At 43.7% G+C, this 26,905-nt stretch overlaps 1 protein-coding gene across 6 annotated transcripts in view; it reads right to left on the reverse strand.

The window, feature by feature from the left end:
• The window catches only part of CSRNP3 (cysteine and serine rich nuclear protein 3), a 166,193-nt gene that overhangs the window by 48,353 nt on the left and 90,935 nt on the right, over positions 1–26,905 (reverse strand). For 3 of the 6 annotated variants that reach the window (XM_019480524.2, XM_019480528.2, XM_006270356.4), the window contains one exon: positions 7,741–7,911. In XM_019480524.2, the coding sequence (XP_019336069.1) occupies positions 7,741–7,888 (148 nt within the window). In that variant the 5' untranslated portion in view covers positions 7,889–7,911. Of the gene's footprint in view, positions 1–7,740; positions 7,912–10,867; positions 10,925–12,460; positions 12,688–26,905 lie in introns of all 6 variants that reach the window. The other 3 variants (XM_019480523.2, XM_019480522.2, XM_059727325.1) reach the window with 2 other exon arrangements.

The raw sequence follows: 26,905 nt of genomic DNA on the forward strand, positions 1-26,905 counted from the left end.
GCAATTAATTCTTCCCTCATATACGAGTTTACATTTGCTTATAAACTTTGAGAGAGGCTCATTTCTCCAGCACAGGTCAGTATTAGATGTAGAAGAAATATCTTAAACTGGCAAAAAACCCTAGGAGCCTAAATTTCCAATACTGCCTTTAAAGCACACTACAATTGATAGAGGTCGACTGACTGGAAAGATGAAAATTGATCCAGCCCAGTACTACGTGAGAAAAAAAATAGACTTCTGAGTAACTTCATCTTTGCAGCTTATAAATGTGGTTTTCTAACTAGTCTCAATAAGATTTAAATCCTTATGTTTTAACAATAAAGCTAAGAAATAAAGATGAGGACTGCAATGGAGTCCAAATGTGAGATGCAAGAAGCTAATCAGATACAAGGTCATTCTTCCATTCGATATTTTCTGTGACACAGATCAATACCTCTTTATATTCCTGCCAGCAGCAAATGTGTTGCCTTTCCTATCAGACTATGGTACATATAGCTGTACAGGTACAATGTACATAGTAAAATATTAATTTTACTGACTGCTACATATTTAACAGGTACCCCTTTCAGATGGGACTATAAACCCCAACAACCATTTCCTTTTTCAGTCTCCAAGATATGTTTATTGTCCCATAATACTAATTCAACTCACTAGTTAAATCCCTATTTTTTCAAGCCAGCTTTATACCATATTGTAAATATATTATTATATTTTAAAGAAAATTTGACCTTTACATCTATATTAAGGGTGCTGTTCGCAAAAGTAAAAATAAAAACATGCACATTCAACTTTTCATATTTCAGCACTGCCAGGTGATACATAGAATCATTGTTCTGAGATAATTAGATTATTAGGACAATACTCTGAGAAAGCAGTAGTTCTCTATGTCTTTATTCAAATATACTGTTCTTCAAGCAAAGGAAACAAAACGTCATTTAGAATGGTATTTCAAATGCAATCAAGATATGCTCTGATTTTAAAACTTCCAATTTTTTATTTGTAAATCTGACAATTTCATATAATTAAAAGAAGTATTCAAGATTGGCTTTCTTGTAAAATTATGCATTCAGACACAAATTGCTATTTTCTATTTTGATGACAGTGAACATCTAATGTAAACAGTCTGCGATGAATCACATGTGCATTAAAGCAGTTGTAGGGATGACAAAAAGCCAGCTAACAGGTATATTATTAAGAAAGTTCATATTGCTAGTTACCATATCACTTCAGAATTTCCCAATGGAATTATGAAATAGTATTGTGAAATATTACCTTATGTCACAGTACCAACTGTATGACAGCTTATTAATAATGTACCCAGACCCACATATAGTACATAAATGTACTGTATGGGTACATCTACACATGTCACTATGGGAACGTTGTTACTGCATCATGATTGAGTACTTCCTTTTGGAAGTACTAATTTATGGTGCAGTAACAGTCTGTACTGCACCCTACGCATGGCATGCAGTTATTTTTAGCAGCTACTTTGCCATAGCAGTGTGCTATACCAGGAGAGCACATCGCTATACCGAAGTAGCTGCTGGTCATGTGTAGACACTCATGGATGCTACATTGCTTTAGCACGTTGCTACAGCCAGCGGCAATACGTAGGGGTTGCGTATGCACCCCCTGAGAGTGCTGGTGCACCCCCCAACAGGCCACGCTCCCCACTTAGGCGATGGGCAGGGGGCAGAGGCGGGAGCACTGGCCAGGGAGTGGGAGTGCCTGATGAAGTGCTGCGGCCACTTCTGGGAGTGCCGTGGCTGTTTCCCAGTTGTTGCAATTGGACGTGGGGCGACCTGATGAATTCTGACAGTTTAAAGATTTATATGAGGAGGAAAGTAAATTCAAGCTGCACTAGTCAAAGGAACTTCATGTTACTTTTCCTATGAAAATGATAGAGACAATATAAAGAAGAGGAGAGACCAAACACGCTAAAATAGTGCACACATTGTCTTACAATTGAACTGCACTATTATCAGGAATCCCAATTTTTTTCATAGGGGAGGAGCATGGTATTTAAAGCAATTTTCAGTATTCCCTTTGAAATACAGACTACCTTATTAGTAGGACATCTGCCCACTTGAGAAACCCATTTTGTCCATGTGCCCAAGTACTTATTTTTCATGAAGGATTCAGATAATAAGATACTTATTACATGACTTAAAAAATATGACTAGCTGTAGATGTCAATAAAATATCTTCTCATTACAAAACAATGATTTACCAAAATTGAAATTGTTTGTTGGTTGGTACTGGAGAATTTCCAATTGACACTGTTGAAGCAGGCCAATTCCATTTGCTCTAACTGAACACTTTCTGTTACTTAGTTCAAAATGACTTAACATTTTGAAAAGTTAGTAAGAATATAAAGCCTGAAATCATCATAAATCAATTATTAACATGAACATTTTTTTTGACACAATTCACAATGAATTGCAGATATGTAGTCTGCAAAACACCTCCAGATTTTTATTTATCCCTATTTAGGATCTCTCCCCGCAACAATTCTAACATTAATTGTAAAAAAAAAAATCTCACAAGATAGAAAAAAAACTGTTTCCCAGTTATATCTCTGGGGAAATCTCAGGGTCTTAGTGGCATCCTGGAACTACTGAAACAATTGGTATGATTTTCAAGTATGGTGACTTGCAAGCAAGATTATCCCTGGAAAAGGAAAAGAAAAAATCCTGTTATCTACAAGAGGCAGAGGCTGGAAAGTGAGCACCTGTGATTCATAGATGTAACCAAAAGCAGAACTGGGCCCGTAGATTTATTGGTTGCCTGATTCTAAGGACTTGTCTATAAACAAATTTGCACCAAAAATCCCATGCTGCATGAGTTGGATCCAATGAGAATATTAAAACTGAAACATAAATCTGGATTTTTAATACAGACATGGACTTACAAAACAGTAAAAATAAAATATATTATAGCTAATCCCCATGAAGGCAGAAATAGGATCATCAGCGCTGAAGTGAGTATTGGGTATATCAGAAATAGGGGATGCATGGTCATGCCCAAAGGTGATAATGGGTATTACCATATTTTCGTGCATATATCCCATGGGGTATACGCGATTTTACAAAAAAAAATGGATGGGTGCAAGCTATACGGGGGTGCGGACTATCAGAGGACTTTTTTTCCCTGTGGGGGGCCGGGGCTGGGGCCGGGGCGGGCTGCGCCGCCTCCCCGCTGGACTCGGGCAGGCTGGGCTGCACCACTGCAGGGGGTCAGGGCCAGGGTGGTCCGGGCTGGCCACGCCACCTCCCCGCTGGGCCCAGGCAGGCTGGGCTGTACCGCCGCCACCGTGGGGGCCGCCACTGCTGTAGGGCCCGGTGCAGGCTGTGCTGCTGCTGCTGCGGGGGCCGGGGTGGGCTGTGCTGCCTCCCCACTGGGCCCGGGCAGGCCAGGCGGTGCCGCCGTTGCTGTGGGGGCCGGGGCAGGCTGCACCGGGCTGCGCCACTGCTGCCGCTGCCGCGGGGGCTGGGGTGGGCTACGCTGCCTCCCCACTGGGCCCAGGCAGGTCGGGCTGTGCCACCGCTGCCGTGAGGGCCGGGACTGGGGCCGGCTGCGCTGCATCCCCACTGGGCCCGGGCAGGCCAGGCTGCGCCGTCGCTGCCACGGGGGCCGGGGTGGGCTGCGCTGCCTCCCCGCTGGGCCTGGGCAGGCCAGGCTGTGCCACCTCCCTGTGTATCTGCTGCTGTGGGGAATACACGGGTGCGATGTATACACGGACTTATTTACAAAAATACAATTTTCTGCGGGTTATACATGGGTGCGGCCTATACCCATAGGCGGGGTATATGCGCGAAGATACGGTAATTCGCTTAAATAGCTCATCTTAATATTTATTTAAAATATTACCTCATTTTAGAAAGAGAACTCACAGGCACTTTTTCTTAAGTAGTACACTAAACATATTGCATGTTTTTATATTAAGAGGTCAAAAGGATGTAGTATTTTCAGTCTATGATAAAATTAATTGGAAAGCAAGATAAGAGGACATTTCTACCACTATTTTCCATTCCTGTTCTGAGACAATTGGAATGAAGGAGAATAATGTGGATAATGAGTCAAAACTTTATGGCAATAATCAGATATACTACAAAAATGAAATCACCAACAGGGCAGTTCGTTCTGTTACTCAACAACTTTTTTGGTGTACCCCCCCTCCCCCAGCATACTAATTATAATAAGATATACAGATGCATTACCATGAACTGCTTGACACCTGTGGTAAGTTTCATCAACATCCAAGAAACTGAACATACTATAGGCAAAAAAGTAGTTCTAAAACTGCAAGAAGGTGCTGAAAATGAAAAAATGAAAATGTAGAGTTAGCGGTATCCTTTTCCTAAGTTTATTTTATTAACCACATGACACCTGTTCATGGGAGATGACAGAAGGACATTACCATAAGGAGGAACAAGTATTAGCATTCAGTTCCACCATGAGAAAATGTATCTGTCACCATGCCATGGACTTTCCCAGTTGCAAGCTGCACCACCCCACCCACCGAGGTGAAAGCAGAAAGTGAAATCTGGGGGGAGGAAGAGAAAGGTAGCCTAGATTTGGGCCACCAGATGAACAGCTCTGATATAGATTATACCATGCTTTATTTTCTTTACACAGAAATGTGTTCTTTTTAAAGGTAGTGGGCTGTACAATCAGCGTACAACACAATTATTTTCTTCTAGACAAACCAAATCACAAATGCATAAGCTCACTTCAGCATCTCATAGGGGACATAGCAAAAGTGTTCACACCATGACCCCTGTCAGGCAATTGTTGTGAATTCTGCTAATGTGCCAAACTGTACCCAGTGATTTCAAAATATCTTCAAATGAACTGGAGGAAATAATGTGTAAAACTGAAAGAAATCTGGAGATAAATAGTTCCAGTGAAGTCAACAATGAAGTAATTGACCTCAGTGTATTCATGTAATAGAGAACTTCAGGATCTGGGCCTACGTTGTTTAAAATATGCAAGTACTCACATTGAAACAAACAGGCAATAAAAACAAAACAGATTAATGTTCACCAGACTTTCCAGGCATATGAGCTTTTCATTTTTGATAACACTGAGGCAAATGCTTGTCTCCACAAAAAACTATTGACTGTGCAAAATCCTGTCTAGAGTAGGTATGGATGCTATGGATAATCGTTGCCAGTATATCCATCTAACCTGAAGCATTTCGTTAAGTCTTTATAATGTGGAATCCTCCATAAAAATGTTATTTGTTTTGTGTAACCCACCCTGATCAAAAACTTCCATCAGTATGGAAATAAAGTACAGCGATCAGATGATTCTGAGTACTATATATTGTGATTGTAGCTAAATACAGTAGTACCCCTTAAAAGCTTACAATTTTATTCAAGAAAACTAGATAATGTACCAACAGAATCTTGTAATGTTTCTCTTCTGTACCTGGAAATACCTTGAATGCTGAAAATTCTGACTACAAAACTGCAAACAGTTCTCTAAAGCAAATGACATATGTTGAAGTGCTTCTAGTGTAATTTAGCTCATATCAATAAATAATTCTGCACAGATTTCACTAATTAAATGGTGAGTTACAAAAGTGAAGCCAAAGTGCCACAGGCTTCCTGGGTGGTTTTCATCAGTTCATTGCACCTCACTAGAACTCAGTTTTCACTTCTGTAAAATAGAGATAATGATAAAGCATATTGACATCTAGGCTAAGTACAGACAGTCAGAAAGCCCAAGGCTGAATTGATTCAATTCTTTGCGGGTTTCTAACCTGCACAGACTGAACTGATGAAGTAAACTGATATTAACTTTTGAAGCTGGAAAGGCAGCTAGATGCCTGTAGTGGTCCAGACTTGAAGCTGGGGAGGGGACTAGAGCAGTGTTTCTCAACCCATGGGTCACGACTCAAAAGTAGGTTGCAAGAATATCTGAAAGGGTCATGAGCAAGTCCCAGAAAAGTGTGGGAAAGCATGGGTTTCTCCTTGCAAGCTGGCAGCTTTCCAGCCAGCAAGGAGCTGCTTGGGGTGATTCAAGATAGCGCGTGCATGTGCACCTGCATGTGCACATGCATGTGGCTGGCATGCAGCCAGTATGGGGAGTGGGAGCTGGAGGTCCAGGGCTTAGGGACTGTTTGGGGGTGGGTGTGGAGGGGATGGATGTGGGGGGTGGGGACAGGTGCCTGTTGGCACCAGGGGAAGATAGCCAGGCACCAAGTCTGTGTCAAGGCAGTGGGGGCAGGGGATAGGAAGGCGCCTGCCCTTCCAGCATGAGAATGGACCTAGGGTGAGCTACATGGCTGAGCCAGCTGCACCGGGGCTGGTGCCTGTACTTGCAGGGGTGTGGTGAATGGGAGACATTGTTTGAGGGGCCGTAATCAGGCTGCCTGGTGCAGCACAGGAGCCCCCGCCCATGGCAGCAGGGGTGACATAGGCCACCACTTCCTCCTCCCTCCAACCCATGCTGGGACCAGAGCTGCTCCGCTGCCGCCCACATGAGTCAGAGCCACTGCAGCCACCATGCTCCAGCCCAAGTGGGCCAGGGGCAGCTGGGGGCCCCTCCAGCAGGGATGGGGGGCAGGAGGCTGCAGGTTAGGCGCGAGAGGCATAAGTATGGCTCTGGGGGGTGGGGGACTGTGGTTTGGGAGTAAGGGCACCGGCAAAGTCTGGGGCTGTGGGTCAGGACTGGCCATCAATGTTTACAAATGGGTCCTGGTACAAAAAAGGTTGAGAAGCACTGCACTAGAGCACATTTCCCAGTCTGCCAGCCACTGCTGAGGGCACTTGAATGCAGCCAACCGGGGCCCATCGCTGACTGGCTGCCCAGCAGGTGCCCCTCCCCCCCCAACCTCGTGCTGAACCCCTGCGGGGGGGAGGGGGGGGAGACAGTCCTTCCAGCCTGTGCCCCTGCCAGCGCTGGGCATCCTGCCACATAGGGGCATCCCCACACCTCAGCAGGGGTTCCTGCACCCTGGGCAAGGTTCCTTGAGTGCTGCCACCAGTGCACAGAGGGAATTCCCCCCTCTCATCTCTTGTCACAGTCAAGTGCCAGCTTGGCCTTGGGCTGGAGGGAATGATTCCCCCCATAGCACCTGTGAGGGCAGAGCTAAGCTGGTGCTGCACCATGCTGAGAGGTGGGAAGGGGCAAGTCTCCCTCTATACCAGTGACAGGGCTCAGGGAACTCTGCCCAGGGCAGGGAAATTCCCATTGAGGCACAGGGATCTGGGCCAGCCCCTGGCTGGAGGGACTGATCCCCTTGCCTCCCACCTGTGTGTTGGTGACTCATGTGGGCCAGGGGGAGGAGCCCCTTCACACCAGGGATTGGGGCCAGGATTGAGGAGGGGAGTTTTGTTCCCCTGTCTCCTTCCCACCACCACCCTGCTGGGCTGACTGCCACAGGCTGGACCAGGGCTGCAGAACAGAGGCTTCGCTGCCTCAGCTCTGTGACAGCCTGGGTATCAGAGCTGGCCCTGCCCAGCTGGAGCAGACAGGATGGGCCAAGGCTAGTGGCCCGCCCTGCGAGGTGGGGTTGTGGGGAAACTGGTTTATGTGTACTGAACTTGTATTCTGTTACAGGTTAAAACCATTTTCTGATCACTTAAACTGGTTTATGTGTAATGTCTATCCCCAGACCTACTGATAAAAACTGCTGTATAAGAGCTGTGTATTATTATTACCATTATGCTAGACAATACTATCAATTTGTAGAGGACAATAGAGCTCTACACATGACTTTGGACTTACGGGTAAAATGATTAGAAGTAGATGGATTGACACTATCACCGCTGTCAGCACTTTCACTGCTAGAAACTTCATCATCTGATTCCCGCACAGAGGAGCAGGGTGAGGAGCCATCAACTTCTTCAAACTTCCTCTTTAAAATTCCACTCATAGCTGCAACGCTGTCACATGTACCTGTAACAGGAACAGAAGCAATGAAGCATTGATATTTTTGACTGCTGCCCACGCAATCAAGGTCTCGAAAGTCATATTTTTGTAGATTTTTAAACACAATTCAGACTATTGTGGCCATTCCTTAACAACTGCTTATTAGGACTTTGATACATTTTAGTTGGAAAGACTATAAATAAACAAACATACATCTAACCAAAAGCCCCATTTTAATTTGCAGACAACGTAGAGACTGCCCCCCCCCCCCCCCCCATGCTGTTACAATTATGTTTAACAGATTGCTTGCTATGCGAGAGAGATCTTTAGTTACAAGCAGGCTACCCTCTCTTTATGAAACCACCAACATCTAATTTGAGATACAGACTGAAAGTTTGAAAGACAAGCTGGAATGGATCTTCATTAAAGACTTCATATAAGATATACCACACAAGGCAGCAGACAGATGAGCAGCTATTCCAAATTAGTTGCACGCAAAGCCTTACATAGTCACTGTCACAGTGTGATAGCCTTGGGTTAATGGCTGCCTCAGGTTAACCTAGTTGCCATCTATAGCAGTTTAACTCTCATCAGTGTATTTTTACCCTAGGTCCTTTTAAGGGCAATTCTACACTAGATTCATTGAAGTTACCTCACTGTAAGGGTTTATGTCTGCTCCTTTATTTACACCAGTGCATAGGCTGACTGCACTGCTGTAAATGTATCATCTGTTCAGGATGTTAGAAAATCCTCTGGCTATGCGATGTGATAGCAGCTTCCTTGCTAGGCTTGGTCACTGGAGGAAAACTCAGGAATGTGTGTCCCTTTAGGGTTGGATTTAAAGAAGTAGCTACCCTCCCTTCTCAGAGGGGTCCATTTCTATTAAGGAATTAAATAATGCCATAACACTGTTGTGATACCCAAGAGTTATAACAGGGAAAGTATTATTTGATTATACCCATTTTACAGAAGGATAGAATGCAACATGGGAAGGGTTAGGAAATTTACAAAGCTGTATAATAAAGTGGTGGCTCAGCTAGGCTTAGAATTAAGGGATTCCTAATTCCTGGCTCTCAGTCATTAATCACTTGAGGTAAAAGTTCCATTAACCTCCCTGTCTCATATATTGAGTGGGGGAGGCAAGGAATTCTTCAAGTTCAAGAGAAAGCAGTGGACAAAAAAAATATATATCCCACAAGCAGCCTAGCTGACTTGGCCCCAATTGTGGCAGTATGTTCACTTGTGTATAAAGGATATACCCAACTCTTATGACTATAACAAACTTGTTTGACTGTAATGGGGATTCCAAGTAAATGCCAGGACCAGATCATGGACAGTGCTTTGTAGGAAGGAGGCCTCAGAATCTCATTTAAAATCAGCCAACACAATGAAAGAGTCAGTTTGGTGATCTGTTCTGCCTTGTCAAAGCATTTTACATTATGCTTCAGCACCTCGGCACAGTCGGAAGCAGTTATGGAACAATTTTAGCACTGCAGCTCCACATAAACTTGCCTTTCTAAATGTAGAGCAAAAGCTACAAGCATGGGCATTATTTTATTTTAAAGTTTTTTTTCTTTGCTTTATTTAATGGTGAGAAGTAAAATGAAGGATTGGATCATTTGCCAGTTACGAATCAGAAGTTTGGGGGAAGCACTTGTTTGGCACAAGCCAATTTTGATCTCCCATCTCTAACAGCAGGAAGCAGGAAGGGAACCTAACAAAAGCCCCATGCTATGTGCAGGCCTGGTATGCAGTCCTTCCTAGTCTTTGCAATCAATTTACATCTTAGAGTATGATATTGGAATACCTGTCTTTGCATGCACAGCTATCCCTTTAACAATCCTTTTGACTTATTGATGTCTTGGGACAATGAATGCTGCACTAATTTATGGAAGAAAAAAACCCAACTTTTCAGTTACAACATAGATGGCCTGCAGTAGTCTTCAATATAATTGCAACAACAACCATTTGCCTAGAAACCATACTACAGTAGATACACAATGCTTCTACCTGCGGTGGGCCGACTTTGGAAAGTCTGGATAGGGGTGGGATTTCCTCAGCATTTCCTTATTGGCTAGCACTCGGTGAGTCAAGTTTGTGTTAGCCATTGTAGATCCTATTCTGGAGGTACCTAAATCTACCCATGTGTGGTATAGGGAGAGAGAGAGACCCATTACAGGGTTCTAGAGTCCAGCCCAGCAATAATAAAACATCTCTTTGTTTAAGTCTGCACATGTCAAAATAACATATGGAAATGGCTCTAGAAATCTTTTGACCTTTTTTCTATTCTCTCCCCTCAAGCAGAAGAGATTGAACAGCTGTGATTAAGAGTAGAAGGAGATCCTGGGTCAGGCAGCTCCCAGGAAGTTCTAATTTTGCTCCTGTCTTTGATAAGCAATTCTGAACTAGGTTAAAAAAGAAAAAGAAAAAAAAAAAGAAGCTGTATTAAACAGTAGGTTCTATAAAGAGTAATAGCTTAGACTGTTCATTTCTGAACTCCTTTGCTAAAATATTTTTTTCAGCTTTTAATTTCTTTCCTCTTTATTAAAAAGTAATTGAAATCCCTGAATTTATCTTTTGGCCATCTGAAACCCAGCTAAATTGTCCTCTAACATCTATAATCAAGTTTTTAGATTATTAAATTTGCATATATCACATAGAATTGCCACATTTATCATAATTTAAATATGCAGTTGGAGCTTTATCCTATAAGAAAATAGGCATTCAAAAAAAAAAAAAAGAAGCTAGAATTAATTGATAAAGTAAGACTTAAAACTGGATTAAAGGAGTGCACAGTGGCAGATGGGTAAGTTCCATTTGCTTTTAAAAATGTTTTCAACTTCTTGTGACTAAACAACAGAGAGAGAGTGAGAGAGAGAGAAAGGGTTGGGGGAGCATTGAAGAAGGCTGCCAAGGAGATGGCCAGGAGAAAGAAGGACAGAAGCAGGCTAAAAGTCAAGCCAAGGGTAAAGATATAAATTACCATGGCCTCTGGCAGGAATCAATTATGCTGTCCATTCTGGCCTCAAAATATGCTTGCCTGGAAGGAAGAACATAAGGAACTTGCTTTTCTATTCTTTCACTCTGTATCATATCAGCCTCTCTCATCACCCTTCCACATAAAAGTCTTTAAATCTGATTGTGAAATTGAAGCAGATAAAATTTAAGCAAGAGAAATTAAAAGGCAAGGAATATTTGCATGACAATTTAAACAAGAATAATACATTTTGTACATGCATTGATGGTTGCTAACACTAAAATATTACGCTGTTTTCAGTTGGTGAGTATTTTGCTGACCATCAACAGTCTGAGATGAAATTTTTCATATCGTGCCCATCTCAAGTTAACTTTTTTGGCAAACTGGAGTTTCAGCATAAACAGCTCACCCAGTTACACCAGTGATTCTCAATCATGGTTTCACAGCACCCTGGTTGTGTCTTGAGATCTTTTCAAGGGTGCCATCAGGTGCCATACAATGTTAACGCTGTTACGGGTATAAACATGATTCAGAGAATAAACCCACAAATTTCAGCTAGGAATACATAGTATGACAAACATTTGGTTGCAAATAACTAATGAAGACCACAACAGGGCAGAAGAACTGCTCTATTATTTTTCCAACACTCAAAAAAAAAAAAAAAAAGCTTTGCTTTTACTGTATTTTCCTAGGGGTGCCTGGCATCTAAAAAGGCTGAAATCTATGCCTGTGCAAAGCAGCAGGTATTCAATTCAGATTCGGGTAATTTGGAGGACAGTGATTCAATTCGGTGATTCTGCTGAGCGCCACCAGCTCTGCTGTCGTGGCAGCATGTGACGGCTGTGGCAGAGCCTGTATGGGACTGTCCACAGTGCCCCACAAAGCCCAAGATGGACACTCTGGTTTGCACCCCCCAGGGACAGTCCTGGATGCAGGACTCGGGGAGGGGTGGCCCTGCCACTGTACACCACCATGCGCCACTGGTCCAGGAGGGCATGGGAGCGGGTCTCCAGATCTGTGCGGGGCAGGCTGGGCTGGGCTGCATTACGGATGGGTGGCGGAAGGCACTGGGAGTGGGGGCTATGCCCCCCACCGCTTGTTCAGCCACCCCACGCCTCCCGGACAAGCCACAGCTTCGCCCCGGCTAGGTGAGCAGCGGTAGGTCATGAGGATGGGCACATGGACCCAGATCAAAGTGGGGTTGGTGGCAGGGGCTATGGGGAATTTTAGGGTGGCGGCAGCCCCCTCATTGCTTCTACTCCACTGTGCTCTGCTCAGCCCTGGCTCCACCCACTCCATGGGGCACCACCCGGCAGTGGGCAACTGGGACTAGCCACCTGGAGTGCAGCCCAGCCCAGCCCAGCCCAGCCTGCCCCACACAGATCCGGGGGCAGACGCCTGCTCCCATGCCGCTCCTGGACAAGCAACGTGCAACAGCAAGAGCTCCCCCCCTCCCCCCAAGTCCCATGCCCTCCCTGACCCGGCTGGGCAACTTGCCCCAGCAACAGCCCCAACCCCAATCCCTGCCTTGTTGTGGGGGCATTGATTCCCCCCGCCACGCCTCTTCCCTCCCCGCTTCACCCACCACAACAGACTTACCAGCTGGAGGCAGCTGTGTCCAGCGTCCTCAAGGACTGCTGCCTGTTTAGTCTATGGCTGAATCTCCAAATCAGCACCAAATTGATTTGGAGGCTTCTGATTCCATTTGGAGCTTTTAATTGGTCTCCTGATTCAATTCAGATTCAGAGATTCAGCCGCCAAGTTGGGCCAAATCTCCTCCACATCGAATCGGCTCCTGAAGCTTTGCACAGCCCTACTCAGAACCACTGGCATACACAAACACAGTAAGTAAAAATAAGTTTTTCTGCCCACATTAAAAACAAATAAACAAACTTACAACTATTTTGTTGAGAAACTCATCCATAGGTGGCTACAGAGGCTGACTAGGATTCCTTTTTCTCGCTGCTTTTGGGAAATCTGGCAGGGGCATCCCAGGATGTGCCATTTTTGAGGAAAGTCATGAAAATGTGGCCACTTTGAGTCTCAGAAAGATCTCAGTTTAATAAATCTCTGCTGAGCATAAGTGGATTTTGGCAGCTAAATTTCCTGAGGACTGTCTGCCTCAAAATGGTTGGATTTTGTCTATGCATATGGTGACCTCATTTACCTGGGACAGTCCTGGATTTTGGAAGCTGGTCCCATCTGGCTGTTGGGATTTAAAATGAACACCTCAGGAACAAAGGGGTGCAGGGAGGCAGAGCAGTGCACAGTGGAGCAGAATGGCATGCCAGGCAGGTACCACTCACTGCCTGCCTGCCCAGTGCACCATGCCGTCCCACCCACCCTGCTCTGCTCCACCCCACCCCACCCCACCCCACCCCTGCCTGCAGCTGCACTGCTAGTTTTGGGGGTGGGGGGTGGGGGAGGAAAGCAGTGTCCAAGATATCCCAGATGTTTAGGATTTCCTCATGGTCAGTCTATCTATGCAGTCTCTTCAAGTTAACACGTGGTCAGGTGGCTGCAGAGGCTGACTAGGATTTCTCCGTATTTGCTCTCCCTGACTGGAACGATGCTCTGGTGCCAAGCATACGGAACCCAAAGCCTAATTTCTCTCAGTCTTGTGCTCTCAATGCTCCTGCTGCTGGCATCCATGAAAGATGCAGCTGGAGGTCAGGAACTCAATGTTGGGAGAAAAAAAAGAAAGAACAGCTGAGGCCAGATACAGACATTACACTTTTACTGGTATAAGTGATTAGAAACCAGTCTACACCAATAACAGAATAGGAGTTTGGCACACACAGACCAGTTTAAAATGGCAGAACCCAGTCTAAGATTTACCCCCCAACCAAAGGCAAATGTGTCTTCTGTTTTGTACTAATCTAAACTACATCGAGTACAGAAAAGCACGTAACTTAGATCAATTCCGCCCTAGGCTTTTTGAATGTCTGTATATAGCCCACAGGTAGAAGAGGAACAAGCAAAGAGAAAGGCAGAAGATGGGGGTTAGTAGGAACAAGAAGAGGAACGAGATCTGCAATGGGGGAGGGCAAGAAGAAGGGAAGAGAACCACATGGACAAGAGAAAGGAAAAGGGATGGAAAAGAGGACCCAGTGTCTAGACCAGTAGTTATGAACCTTTTAGACTCAGGGCACCACTTGTTCGACTTAAAGCATGCCTTGGGAAATGCCGGCTCTTAGTTTTCACTTGTTTTTTGACTATAGAAAAATAGAGCAATTCTGTTGCAAAGAACAAAGAAAGATCACAGTAGGTCAGAACACTTTAAAAACTATTAGAAATCTCTGCATTAATCTTGTGACTATGTTTCACAGCAGGTAGCACCCTGTGGCACCCCTAAAAGGATCTCAAGACACTCCAGGATGCTGTAGCACCTGGTTGAAAACCACAGGTTTAGGGAGTGATCAGAGCAGAGAGGGAACAAAGGCAGGAGCTGTGGGTGGTGGTAGATGGGAAGGAACCCGGGTGAAAGACACAAGTAGGAGTGGAGTGGGATCAGCAGACAGTAGTCCGGAACAGAAATGAATAGCCAAGCAGGCCAGGAATAGGTAGGAACAAAAGACTGAGAGAAGCTGGGAAGCGACTGAAGAGTCTGTATTCCACTACTGAACCTATAATTGAATCCAGGAGTCCTGGGCTTAATATCCCTTATTGTGTGAAAAACAACTAACACAATGTCCACATATCTTCTGGTCGCATGTTCATAGAAGTTAAGGGGTAATAAAAAGAATACTGTCGGTGAAGGCAGCTGAACTGTGTCCTGAAAAAATGGATTCCATATCTACCTCCACTATGAAGTTTGTGATGCAAGGTGACTAATGTAAACACATCTTACACAGGGGGTAGTTTTGTGTCCCTTATCTTAAACGCATGGAATCCTATTTGTGTAAGCACTCAGCATTCCTAATTGCAACTAAGTTCGTTGAGAGATTTGCTTTGAACATGCAAAAATTTCACATTTGAAATAAAACTTTTGAATTGTGTGATGAAAAACTCTGATAATGTCAAATGAAACACCCCAAAATTAGTTGACATTTCTAGTAATTTTGGTTTATATATTCTCTGGTCAGCTCCTCATTTGTAAAATAAGAACAATAATACTCCACATGAAGAGGTGGTGTAGATGAATTTATTAATGAATAATACAATGACAGCGTGACAGAAGACACCATAAAGAAATTTAAAAGTCCATATTCAAACCAGAGTGTGAGTGGTGTGCAGTAAGAGGAGTGCATGGAGAATATACTGAAAAATGGGGATATACTTCCACAATAAACACCACCCATCCTATGCATTGAATAAGACAATGGTCCTTAGGAAAAAAAAATCAGATAATTAAAACATGTATCAAAATGAAAATATACACAAGGAAACCAAGTTAAGTTAGCACAGGCCACCTTAACTTAGTCATTTCCTAAATTCTGAGTGCTTAATGTTATAACTGTAAGTATTTTTAATGTGCATTTTAAAGGCAATTTAATATGCATTCATTATATATTAATTTAGATATCTAAAGTACTGGACTGGATTGTGAGTGCAATTTCTAGTACAGGTAAACTGAAAATGGTCTTTGCTTTCTATGTAGTTTTTCCAATAACTGTCCTTCTGTAAAGAGAGCAGCCATTTTGTTCTCAAGAGTTTCTACAGTGTGTTACATGGGTTGCATGCTCATATTCCCTCATTAAGGTTTTAGCTTTTATTTTTTATTTCTAATTTCCTTCATTAAAGATACCTTCCTTCATTTTAAATGATAGTGAGGGTAGCAAAGGTAGGTTTTGTTTTAAACAAGAAAAGAGCATCTTACCCTGATGATATGCAAAAACTTTGAAATATAATATTTGTGTCTTTGTAAAAACTACTAGACAAAAACTTGCTTAGCCTTGTTCCTCAATGCATTTAGCAAACTGTATGCATTCTTGAATTGCTTGCAAAGTTGCCTTGTAGGATGTTCTACTGGGGTATTACAAAATATAAACATGAAATAATGGAAATGATGCAAGTTAAACTCAGAGATACTATATAAACCATACTTTTCCATAGCAAAATTATTTAAGGAATGACATTTCAACTAAGATAACTTACAGATAAAATGGTCTGTAAGGGTATAATTTTGCATAGGGACAGAGTACTCTGTATCATTCAGGATCAAGCCCTAGATCCAGAAATGATTTTTTAGGAAGATTGTCTCATGTTTTGGGGCTACATTTCTCTGAAATACCAAACACTAGTTGAGGGAAATACTTGGCATGATTTTGTGAAAAGAGATACTTGGAAACTGGAGTATAAAATATTAGAGCATGCATATGTGCGCACATAAGAGCTAAGCAGAGAGCTTCAAAAAGCCCAAGGCAGAATTGGTTCAAACTTTGCAGGTTTTTCTAAGCTCCGTAGTTTGAACCAATTACAAACTGAACAGACATTTAGTGTTTGGGTGACAAAGACAGGCAGAGGCCTGCGTTGGTCCAAGGCAGGAGCCTGGGAGAGAGGACGGGGGAGGGGTCACACATACTACCCCTCATGGCCAGCTGCCTAAGGTTGCTAAACCAAGCCCAGTGGCAGCCAAGGCCTGATTGGCTGCTGGACACATGCACCCCCACCCCACTCTGAGCCACAGGGTGGGAAGAGCCAACAGAAACTATCTTTCCCCAGCCCCTGCCTCTGAGAGGGGGGTGGGGAGGGGGAATGCAACACCTGACTCTGTCCCCCCAGCTACAGTCTGCCTGGTGTGGGAACACCAACTCGCCCCTGGGAGGGCTCTTCACCCCACATAGCCTGGCTAGCAGGGCTCTGATTGGCTCAGCCCAATAGGCAGAGGGAGAAAACATTATTTTTGGGGGGGAGGGGGCTGAGTGCATGCGCATACCCCCCCCATACCCAGCAGGTGGGGGAAGGGTTGGGGGGAGGGGAAAAGGCAATGTGGGGGCAGATTGAGGGAGAGAGAAAGGCACAGGCAGAGGCAGGGGATGGGGAGAATGGGGCTCCAGCCAGGCTGGGTGGTGGGTCAATCAGAGCCCAGGTGGCTCATCCAGTGCCACAGGGGGGCTCCCTTCACTGTGTGCACCCCGGCAGAGGCCTGGGGAGCACATGTCCCCCCCCGATCCGTACATGGGGTGGAGGTGGCTGCTGTTGCACGCTGGGCTTTGCTCCCTGCTGCCTCAAGAGCTGTGTGATGCCATGTGCATCCAGGCAGGGGGCACAGCGCAGCCCAGCAGCCACAGGCACGTGGTGTTGCACCACTCCTGGGGCAGCTGCAGCAATGCAGAAAGCCCAGCACGCGGTGACAGGCGCCTCTGCCCTACACACAGATCGAGGGGCACCTGCCCTCCGGCCTCCACTGAGGTGTGCGCAGTGGCAGGAGCCCCCCCCCATGTCCCAGGATGAGCTGGCTCCAACTGTCCCACCACCTGGCCCACCGGGGTTCTATTCACCCCAGCCCCAGCCCCTGCCCTTGCTTCGGCCCCATGGCCTCCCTCACCATGGGGCCTTTGATCTGCTCCCCCCAGCTCCTTCACAAAAATCAGCTGGTACTTGCCTGCCTGCTGGGCAGACAGTGACCCACACTCTGGGCTGTGATCCTGGCTTCGTACATGCCTTTCCCCCGCTGCTGCAACCGCTCAGAACCCATGGCCGGGCTGCCCTGTGGTCCTACCCACTGCTCTGCATTTGGGGGGGAGGGGCTGAGCCCCATTAGCCCCCTTCTGCCACCTATGCTCAGCCCTGCCCCTTCCACAGCCCCATGCCTGAGGGGGGATGGGGGTGGGAAACATGCACACGCACAGACTGTCACCAGCCTCCCACCACACCTGGGGTCTTCCTGCCATGGGAGAAAGATCTCAGTAGGGTTTTATTCTCCTGCAGCCCAGCTTGCCAGGCTGGGGTCAGCTCAGCCCTGCCCCCTACCCAGCCCTTGCCTGTGAGAGGTGGGGGCCATATAGGGAAATGCACCAGGCCAGCTGGGCAACTCACACACACCTGGGGTCTACCCAGTGTGGAGGAGGGCAAAAGCCTCTACTGGAGGCTTTTCACTCCCCTGTAGCCTGGCTTACTGGGATGGGATCAGTTCAGCCCCACCCCAACTCCAGCCCCTGCCTCTGAGAGGTGCAGGGTAGGGGGTGAACACACCAGCCCAGTTTGGCACTGCTACCCCCCCTGCCCCTTCAGAGCTGGTGCCATCATGCAGGGTTTGGATTCCTTGACCACAACCTTCACTTCCAGGATAAGGCCTTGTTCAGGTGAGACAGGCTACATCTCTCTCCAAGAGGTAAGAGTCTGTTCTCTTACAGGTTGGCTGATCTCCTATGCCAGGCTTTAAATTAGGTTCGTCGGGGGACGGGGATGTTGACAACAGGGAGAGGCCAGGAATGATGAACCTCAAGCCAAGTGCTGGAACAGTCCAGGTAAGTACCAAGGACTCTGCTAAGCATCAGAATGGGGAAGTAGCAAGAGCACCTATTGTGGGGGCTTAGATGCCTCTATACTAATGCTAGGAGCATGGGGAACAACCAGGAGGAACTTGCACTCCTGCTTGCAAATGAAGAATTCGATCTGGTTGGGCTAACAGAAACTTGGTAGAATCTTACCCATGACTGGGCAGTGGACATTGAGGGCTACAGGCTGTATAGACAGGACACAGTGGGGAAAAAAAGCTGGGGGGGCATTGCTCTCTATGTTAAGGAGCAAAATACATCTTGTGTAGTTAATTTGGGCCAGGAAGAAGAGCAAATTGAGGTACTATGGGTCAGGTTACAGGGGGGTTGGAGTGAAAGGGACTTGGTAGTGGGGGTCTACTACAGACTCCCACACCAGGGGGATGAGTTAGTCCTAGAATTCTCAAGACAGCTCTCAGAGGCAGCACGCTCAAAGGACCTGGCCATCATAGGTGACTTTAACTTCCCAGACATCTGCTGGGAGAAACAGGCAACAAGGTGTGCCCATTCATGAAAGTTTCTAACTTCATTATAGGACCTTCACCTATTACAGGAGGTACGCGTTGCCACTAGGGGAAATGCCTTACTAGATTTGGCACTGGCCACGGGGGATGACTTGGTGGGGGATCTGCAGGTGCAAGGTAATCTAGGAGATAGTGACCACCTATTGATAGGGTTCACTAGCTGGAGAAAGGTGGGGAAGATAACTAGTAAGGCAGAAGTGCTAGACTTCAGGAAGGCCAACTTCAACAAGTTCAGGAGCTTAATTAGGGAGGCACTGACTGGTAAAAGCCCCGGAGAGATGGGAGTTCAGGAAGGGTGGACATTTCTCAAGGGACTAATCCTGCAGGCACAGAAAAGCACCATCTCAGTACACATAAAAGGGGGCAAAAAAGCAAAGAAACCCCCTTGGTGGAGCAGGGAAATCCAGGAGAGCCTGGAGGGAAAAAAAGAGGCCTACAGACTGTGGAAGCAGGGGGTAGCCACCAAGGAGGAGTATACCTGCTTGGCTCGAGCTTGCAGGGAAACAGTGAGGAAAGCCAAAGCGGAAATGGAGTTTAGGCTGGCAGCAAAAGTTAAGGATAACAAAAAGTCATTCTTTAAGTAGATAGGAAGCAAAAAGAAGGTGCAGGGTAACTTAGAGCCCCTTCAGGATGAACTAGGGCAACTGGTAACAGATAGGATGGCCAAAGTGGAGCTTCTAAATGATTTCTTTGCATCCGTGTTCCTGGACATGAATACAAATATGCATCCCATTGGGACCTTAGTTGAGTCCAGTATAGATACCAACCCACCAACTGTTTGAGCTGACCTAGTAAAGGGGCACCTGGAGGGGTTGAATGTATTTAAGTCAACAGGTCCTGATGATCTTCATCCTAGGGTACTTAGGAAATTAGCTGGAATCATAGCGGAGCTGCTGGTACAACTGTTTGAGCGTTTGTGGTGCTCAGGACAGGTCCTGGAGGATTGGAAAAGAGTCAATGTGGTTCTTATTTTCAAGAAGGGGTGGAAAGAGGAACCGGGTAACTATAGGCTGGTTAGTCTCACCTCTATCTTTGGTAAGACCTTTGAGAAAATTGTTAAGGTTCACACTTATGGGGGACCAGCAGGTAAAATGATGTTAAGGGGCAATCAGCATGGGTTCATAGCAGGCAGATCCTGCCTGACTAACCTGGTTTCATTTTACGACCGAGTCACAAAATGCTTGGATGAAGCAATAGAGATAGATGTTATTTACTTAGATTTTTAAAAGGCCTTTGACACAGTGTCACACCCAATTCTTATAAATAAACTAAACAGTTGCAATGTAGATTATTACACAGTCCGGTGGGTAGAAACTTGGCTTATGGGATGCACCCAGAGGGTGTTGGACAGGTCGGTTTCTACCTGGAGCCTTCGGGAGCTCCCAAGGCTCTGTCCTGGGACCGGTACTATTCAATATCTTCGTTAGTGACTTGGACGAGGGAGGACAGGGTGCTTTCTTCTCCCTCGTCCAAGTTTGCTGACAACACCAAACTATGGGGGAGGTATACAAACTAGACGGCAGGGAGCAAATCCAGGCTGATTTGGAAAGGCTGGGGAAATGGGCCGAACAGAATAGGATGCAGTTTAAAAAGAATAAGTGTCATGTGTTGCACCTGGGGAGGAAGAATCAGGAACACTCCTATAGCCTGGGAGGTACCACCCTAAGTAGCACAACTGAGGAAAGAGATCTCAGAGTCATAGTCGACTCCAAAATGAACACGAGTCACCAGTGTGATCAGGTGATAAGTAAAGCTAACTGCACCCTTTCTTGTGTAAGTAGGTGCATCACAAACAAGTCTAGGGAGGTGATACTTCCCCTCTATGCAACATTGGTTAGGCCGCAGCTGGAGTACTGCATACAGTTTTGGGCGCCACACTTTGGGAGGGATGTGGATGGCCTGGAGAGGGTTTGGAGGAGGACCACTCATCTGGTTAAAGGCTTACAGAAAAAAACCCTATGTGGACCAATTGGGAGACCTGAACCTCTTCAGCCTCCGCAAGAGGAGGTTGAGAGGTGATCTCATGGTCGCCTACACACTCATTGGCGGGGGTGGGGGCATCAAGAAATAGGGGATACAATGTTTACCAGGGCGTCTGTTGGGGGGACTAGAAACAATGGCCACAAACTGAAAGAGAGCAAATTCAGATTGGACATCAGGAAAAAATTCTTTACAGTGAGGGTTGCCAAAATGTGGAATAAGCTTCCAAGGGAGGTTGTGCTGTCCCCTTCCTTGGAGGTGTTTAAAAGGAGATTGGACAGATACCTGGCCGGGGTCACCTGACCCCAGCACTCATTCCTGCCCAGGGCAGGGGGTTGGACTTGATGATCTAATAGGTCCCTTCTGACCCTTCATCTATGAAACTTCTGTCCCTAGCCAAGAAGTTTTAGTAATATTGGTAATATGAATATTTGCCTCTGAGTATATTTCTTTTTAGTTTGCCATCATCACATATCAAACAAGTTGATACAATGGTATTTAAGAGGATGGGGTCCATCAATCCCCAGAGAACAACACCAGTAAAAAGACTTGTACTGGAAAACATAAATGACTTAAAGTCTGCTACAACATGGTGGTGCTTTGAACTTACCATTTAAAACACGATGGCAACAAGAAAATAAAAACAAGTAAAATATACTTTCCCTTTGCTTTGTAGCTTTAGACTGAAAATCTTTTCAGAGGCTTGACACACAAGGCAGAGTTCTAATAATACGTGAATACCCACCCAATTCCTAAGACAGTGTTGTCACCAGAAAAGTGATGAATAGAAACTAAGCAGCTAACCTATTCCCCACAGTGTTTGCTGACTTATAACTGCCTTATGACCATTCAACATCTCAGTCAGAGGACTCTGCTGGGACAAAATTAATTATCTACCACATGCCATTGTGAAAAGCATTACTGTGGAAGCATGAGAGTTATAGAAGCTGTACTTTTAAGAGTCTCCCTAGACTCTTTTTCATACTATTTTTTTACTGCATTTTCTCTGTCAAACAGTGGTGATTTTATCTTTAAAACAATGTTAATGTTTCATAATGTTCCTGTTTTGTTTTAAAAGAAGAGCCACAACTAAAAATGTGATTTTTGCATGTGAATGTGTTTGTGAAAGGCTATGACAGTAAACTTTTGAACAGACTTAATTGAAAACCACAAAGTTAAACCCTGGGCTGATTTGGAAGTTAATAGCCAGCAGGAGCTCAGCAATGACTCTGGCAACACAAAAGAGCAGCAAATGGGCTCTCTGTGAGAATGTTAAGTCCCCAAGGGGCCAGGAGGCCCCCTTCTCTCACAAAAATGTTTTTTAAAATATAAGAGGTTATTTTGTGACTAAAAAGATCAGCTGTTAGACCATCTGCTGAAAATGTCTCATTGTTTTTTACTTTTAATGCTAAAATAAGGTGAAAGTAAGGATCTTTGAAAAATGGGTAGAAACCAAAGTACATAGCATGTGACATTAATTTCTGACATGCCACGAATTTTTTCCTTTCCACCATGACTTCTGAATTTCTTAAAAATCTGCCACAATTAAAATTCTCTCTTGAATGACCAAGGTAGAAAACTATACACTTGTGTATTTAGCCTTATACAATGGCATTTGCTGAGGGCTGCTATCCCACAACCAAAGCTACTGAAAAAGCCTATGTTCTATTAAAAGAGAAGCCTGCTGTGTATATGTCCAAAAACAAAATCCATTTAAAATAACTTTAAAATCCTGGCACTCGTCTAAGATCAGATGAGTCCATTTTCAAAGCTTGTATTCCTATTCTGACAGAGAAAGCCGCTGCTGGACCAACATGTTCTGCCCTCCCAAAACTTCCAAACAAACGTCCTTCAGGTGGGAACTGTCTTAGGGGCACAGAGTGAGCAGTATGTCCAGATTCCCAGTAACTTGAGGTCCTTGAGATCTGCTCAAAAACCCAGCCTTACTTCACAAGACAGAAAGACCAACCTCTTCTTTCCCAGATAACAAACGTCTGGATACTCCTCATATGGCTATGTGACATATTGTGTACAGTATGCAACATAACACAGTTGTAATGGGACCCAGAGGGAGTCCATGATAGCTTAAGTGGAGGGTATTTTACTGATCTGTCTACACAGCAGTATCAATAGTGTAATATAATGATTCCTGAGCTTGCTTTAAAGTAGCTAGTTTGGGTACCAATAACAGGCTATCAGTGCCCCATGCAGACTAGTTTTCTTTGCCTCTTGGACTAGTTGACAGAAATAGTGTCATTTTTAGTGCAAACAAATAGCAAAAATAACTTGTCAGGTTAAAATGGATCTTGCAAAAAATAATGTGGTTTAATTTCCCCTAGCTTTCTCCAAAACTGGCTGCAGCACACTAATGGCAGCTGTGGTTTCCATGCAGTAGTGCTCTATCAAATTTCTATACTGTGTACTGAATAGTAACGCATATAGCCTCTAGCCCTTCTTCAGCTTCTACCCACTCCATCAGAAGATCCTTAGAGAGTGGCTGCATCAATCCTATGGAGCTAGCACTCTCTATTTGCATCAGCCAATACTGACTGCTGGATAGAAGCCCCCTTTCTTCATGGGAAAGAAGATGTAATTATGTTTCAAATTAGACCAAGAAACATAGTTAAAAAAATTCACAATATATTTTGGTGTTTATTAGCTAAAAGTTGTATATGGGAACCAAAATGCAACCAATCTGGTATTTCTGATGAAGTGAGCTTTAGCTCATAAAAGCTTGCGCTATACGTATACTTTGGTTTAGTCTACAAGGTGCAAATTTATCCTGCCTTCCATTTCTTATAAATGGAAGATGTGTTCATGCTTACAATTCCTTGCATTTAAAAAAGCCTGGAAAAGGGCAAGCTCCTCCCAAATCACTTAAAACTTACATTTCGAGCATTTTTGTCACTTTTAGGCTGACCCAGATTTCTGTGCATCTCTTTTTTCATTTTGTACTGTTTCTTCTTGTTCTTCAAAAAGGCTAATATGAAGCGATGGAAAAAAGAAACAAGGGCACTGGGATTGCAGCTTTCTTTGGCTGTTGGGAGGGGGAGGGGAGTTGGATGCAAGAGTGAATTACACCTAATCTAAAACAGGAAATCAGCAGCTATTTTCCAGGTTTTTCTTTTGTTTTGTTTTTTCACTATTCCCAACTCATGCTAATCTTAGCTTTCATTAGTAGCTGCAGCCAATTTGGGGGGGAGGGGGGTGAAATTAAAGCCACATTATTTTTGCTAGACCCATTTTCACCTGGGAAATCTTTTTCCTATTTGTGTACATTATTTATTTCCTATTTATTCACTTGTAAATGGGTCATTTTTGTCTGCAAGCTATATATTCAACCATCCATCAGAGCCAAGAGCAACAAAGAAGTGAAACAGCAACAATCAAAGCTCTCTCATAAGACTGGTCAAATGGAAACAAAATTTTACAGATTTTTATGGTGAAAAATTTTCAGCTGTTATAGAGGTCTACAATATTTTGTTGAGAGTCTGGCACACTTATAATGCAATTTGTCTCAACTTTGTAATTGGTTCAGAGCGATGACAAAGATAGACGGCTGACAGAGAATGAGACAATTTATCTTTCAAAAAGCTTTACGGACTTTGCAATAGATTACACCTGTCTCACTTCTGCATGATCTGCCATCTGTTCATTCAATGGGATAAGTGCTTAAACTTCAAGGTTCAGTTATTAGAAGTATCTATTAAGAACAAGTAGGAGAGTTTTAGATGCAGTAAATTCATTTATTACTATCTTGTGGAGAACATGGCCAATTTCTCTGGGGATGAACCTCCCAGCAGGTAGGGACATTTTCAGTAAATATATTTTTAAAGAAACATTTTTAAAATGGGGATGGGAGGGGGAAAGAATGCAAATTTGGGATTTTATGTTCTCAGTTAAGCCTCAAACTATAAATTATTTCTGGCTAATCCAAATATTTTGTCTAGCCAAAATAAACGGGATATTTTTAAACAAAAGTTGTTTCCTCCTTTTACTAAATGAATCAAGACAAGTTTCTAGACAAAGAAGGCTACTGAACAAGATGAAATCATTTGTTTGTTTTACCTACTCAGACAAAAGTGGGCATATTCAGACCTTTCTCTCGTTGGGGTAAATCAGAAGCAATACAATTGAAGTCAAGGGTGTTACAGTATAACTAAGGTCAGAATCAAGTCTCTCTTCACAATGATGTACTAGAGGTGAAGGGAAAAAATAGTGTTTTTTTGTTTTTGTTTTTTTAAAGCTTAATAGCCAGCATTCCAAATAAAGAAAAGCAATCTCTTTACAAATTTATTGCATGATTGGAGTCTAGGCTTTTAATGAAGAGTATTTCAGAAACCCCAATAGCAGTGGTAACTCAATGTGCCAAAGAAGTCACAGAACAATATCTGAAATCACTTCTTTCATTTTCTAAAATAAAATTAGGATTATAGATAACACATTCAAACCCCCAGAATTTACAGTAGTATAAACTTTTCCAAAGGAAAGCCATTTTGCTTCTGTATATGCAAGTCTTTTACATATATGTATAGGATATACATGCATTTTATACACATCTCTTAAAGGATGCACGTACCTAAATGTTACAATTTCATTGTAATAGTATGGACCACTAGTCTAACGTGAGGCACCTTTTGTCATTTTAGAGGACACTATTCAATTTATCCAGGTATGTGCTTACTGTTAAGTATTTAATCTCATAAATTAATTTTCATTTTAAAATGTATCCAATTTGTTTTATAAAAAGTATGGAAATTATCTGATTAAATACTGCTTTATTTACCCTGTTACTTTAGTCATGTGCATGGTTATTCTGTCTCTTTCTACTTGATGGTGAATATTGAAGATAATATTCTATTTGTTTACTAATGTTGTGTTTCATATGAAGTGGTGGTTGATGATGTAAGCAATGTTATGAAATAACTGCAAAAGACATTCTTTCTCATTCAGTTCTGCTCATTATGATATATACAGTTCTCCTCACTTTTCTTTTTGGAAACTAAGACGTGCAAACATATCAGGGCCTCACCTCTCATAGCTTCCAAACTGGCTTCAATACTATGTCCAGACAATAGATATTGGGATTTTCAAAGGTATCTCAGGGTGTTGGGTGACTTCCTCTTGTTGAAATTCAGTTAACTCTCTGAGATGCCTGAGACTCCTAGCCAGAGCACTTGCATAATTGGATTCTAGATGATGTATAGCATACATGGTCTGATCTGTAGCATGGTGGCCACTCTGGCCCTGACCCAGGAAAACACTTGAACATGTGCTTAACATATAGCAGATGAATACTGCTATTGATATTTTTTGCTGGTACTGGACCAGAGAGATAGATATATATTTTATAGGACTGAATCTGTTTTGAGTATTTTTTTCCTTTTCCCTTGACACAGTCAAATGTTTTATAGCATGTTACACTTTAATCAGGATTCGTTCACTTTACTCAGGCAAGTATGTCTTGATCCTGCAACATTTACTGTTGCAACCCAGAATGCAACCAGGCAGATATTTTTAAGGAAGGGTGAGAGTGTTTTACTCCTTTGAAAATCTCAAAATATATGGGACCTCTGAATAAAGACTACTTGTAAGTAGTGTGCAAGAAAAGACTATCCAAGTCTCACAGAAAACAACTGATTTCAATGGGACCATTTTTCTGGGACAGAACAGGAGATTTGGCTAGAAATGTTCTGTAAAAGGCCAGATTTACTTCAGTCTTATAGCATGCAAAATTAAGCATGATTTCTGACCTATTTTTAATCAAAACAAACATACTAAAGCTAAAAGATAAAAATGAATTGACACATTGATACAGTAAGCTAAAACCAGCCTGTGCCAAGAGAGTAAAATAAGAAAACCACCATCAGAAAACCACCACCACAAACATGTAATAAAAAGATTAGAGGGTTTCTCTAATAAAGCACAAAAATAGTATAGCAACGAATAAAATGGTATTTCACTCTACATTGCACATGTAAAAGCAATATATGTCGCCTGGGGAAAACTCCACCTTTTCATAATGCAGATGTCAAGCTAAACAAATTCTTACATTAAAAAAAAGATGATTCAAATGAAACAAAATAAACTTCTTGCAG

Source organism: Alligator mississippiensis, chromosome 4, assembly GCF_030867095.1.
Source record: "Alligator mississippiensis isolate rAllMis1 chromosome 4, rAllMis1, whole genome shotgun sequence".
Lineage (NCBI taxonomy): Eukaryota > Metazoa > Chordata > Crocodylia > Alligatoridae > Alligator > Alligator mississippiensis.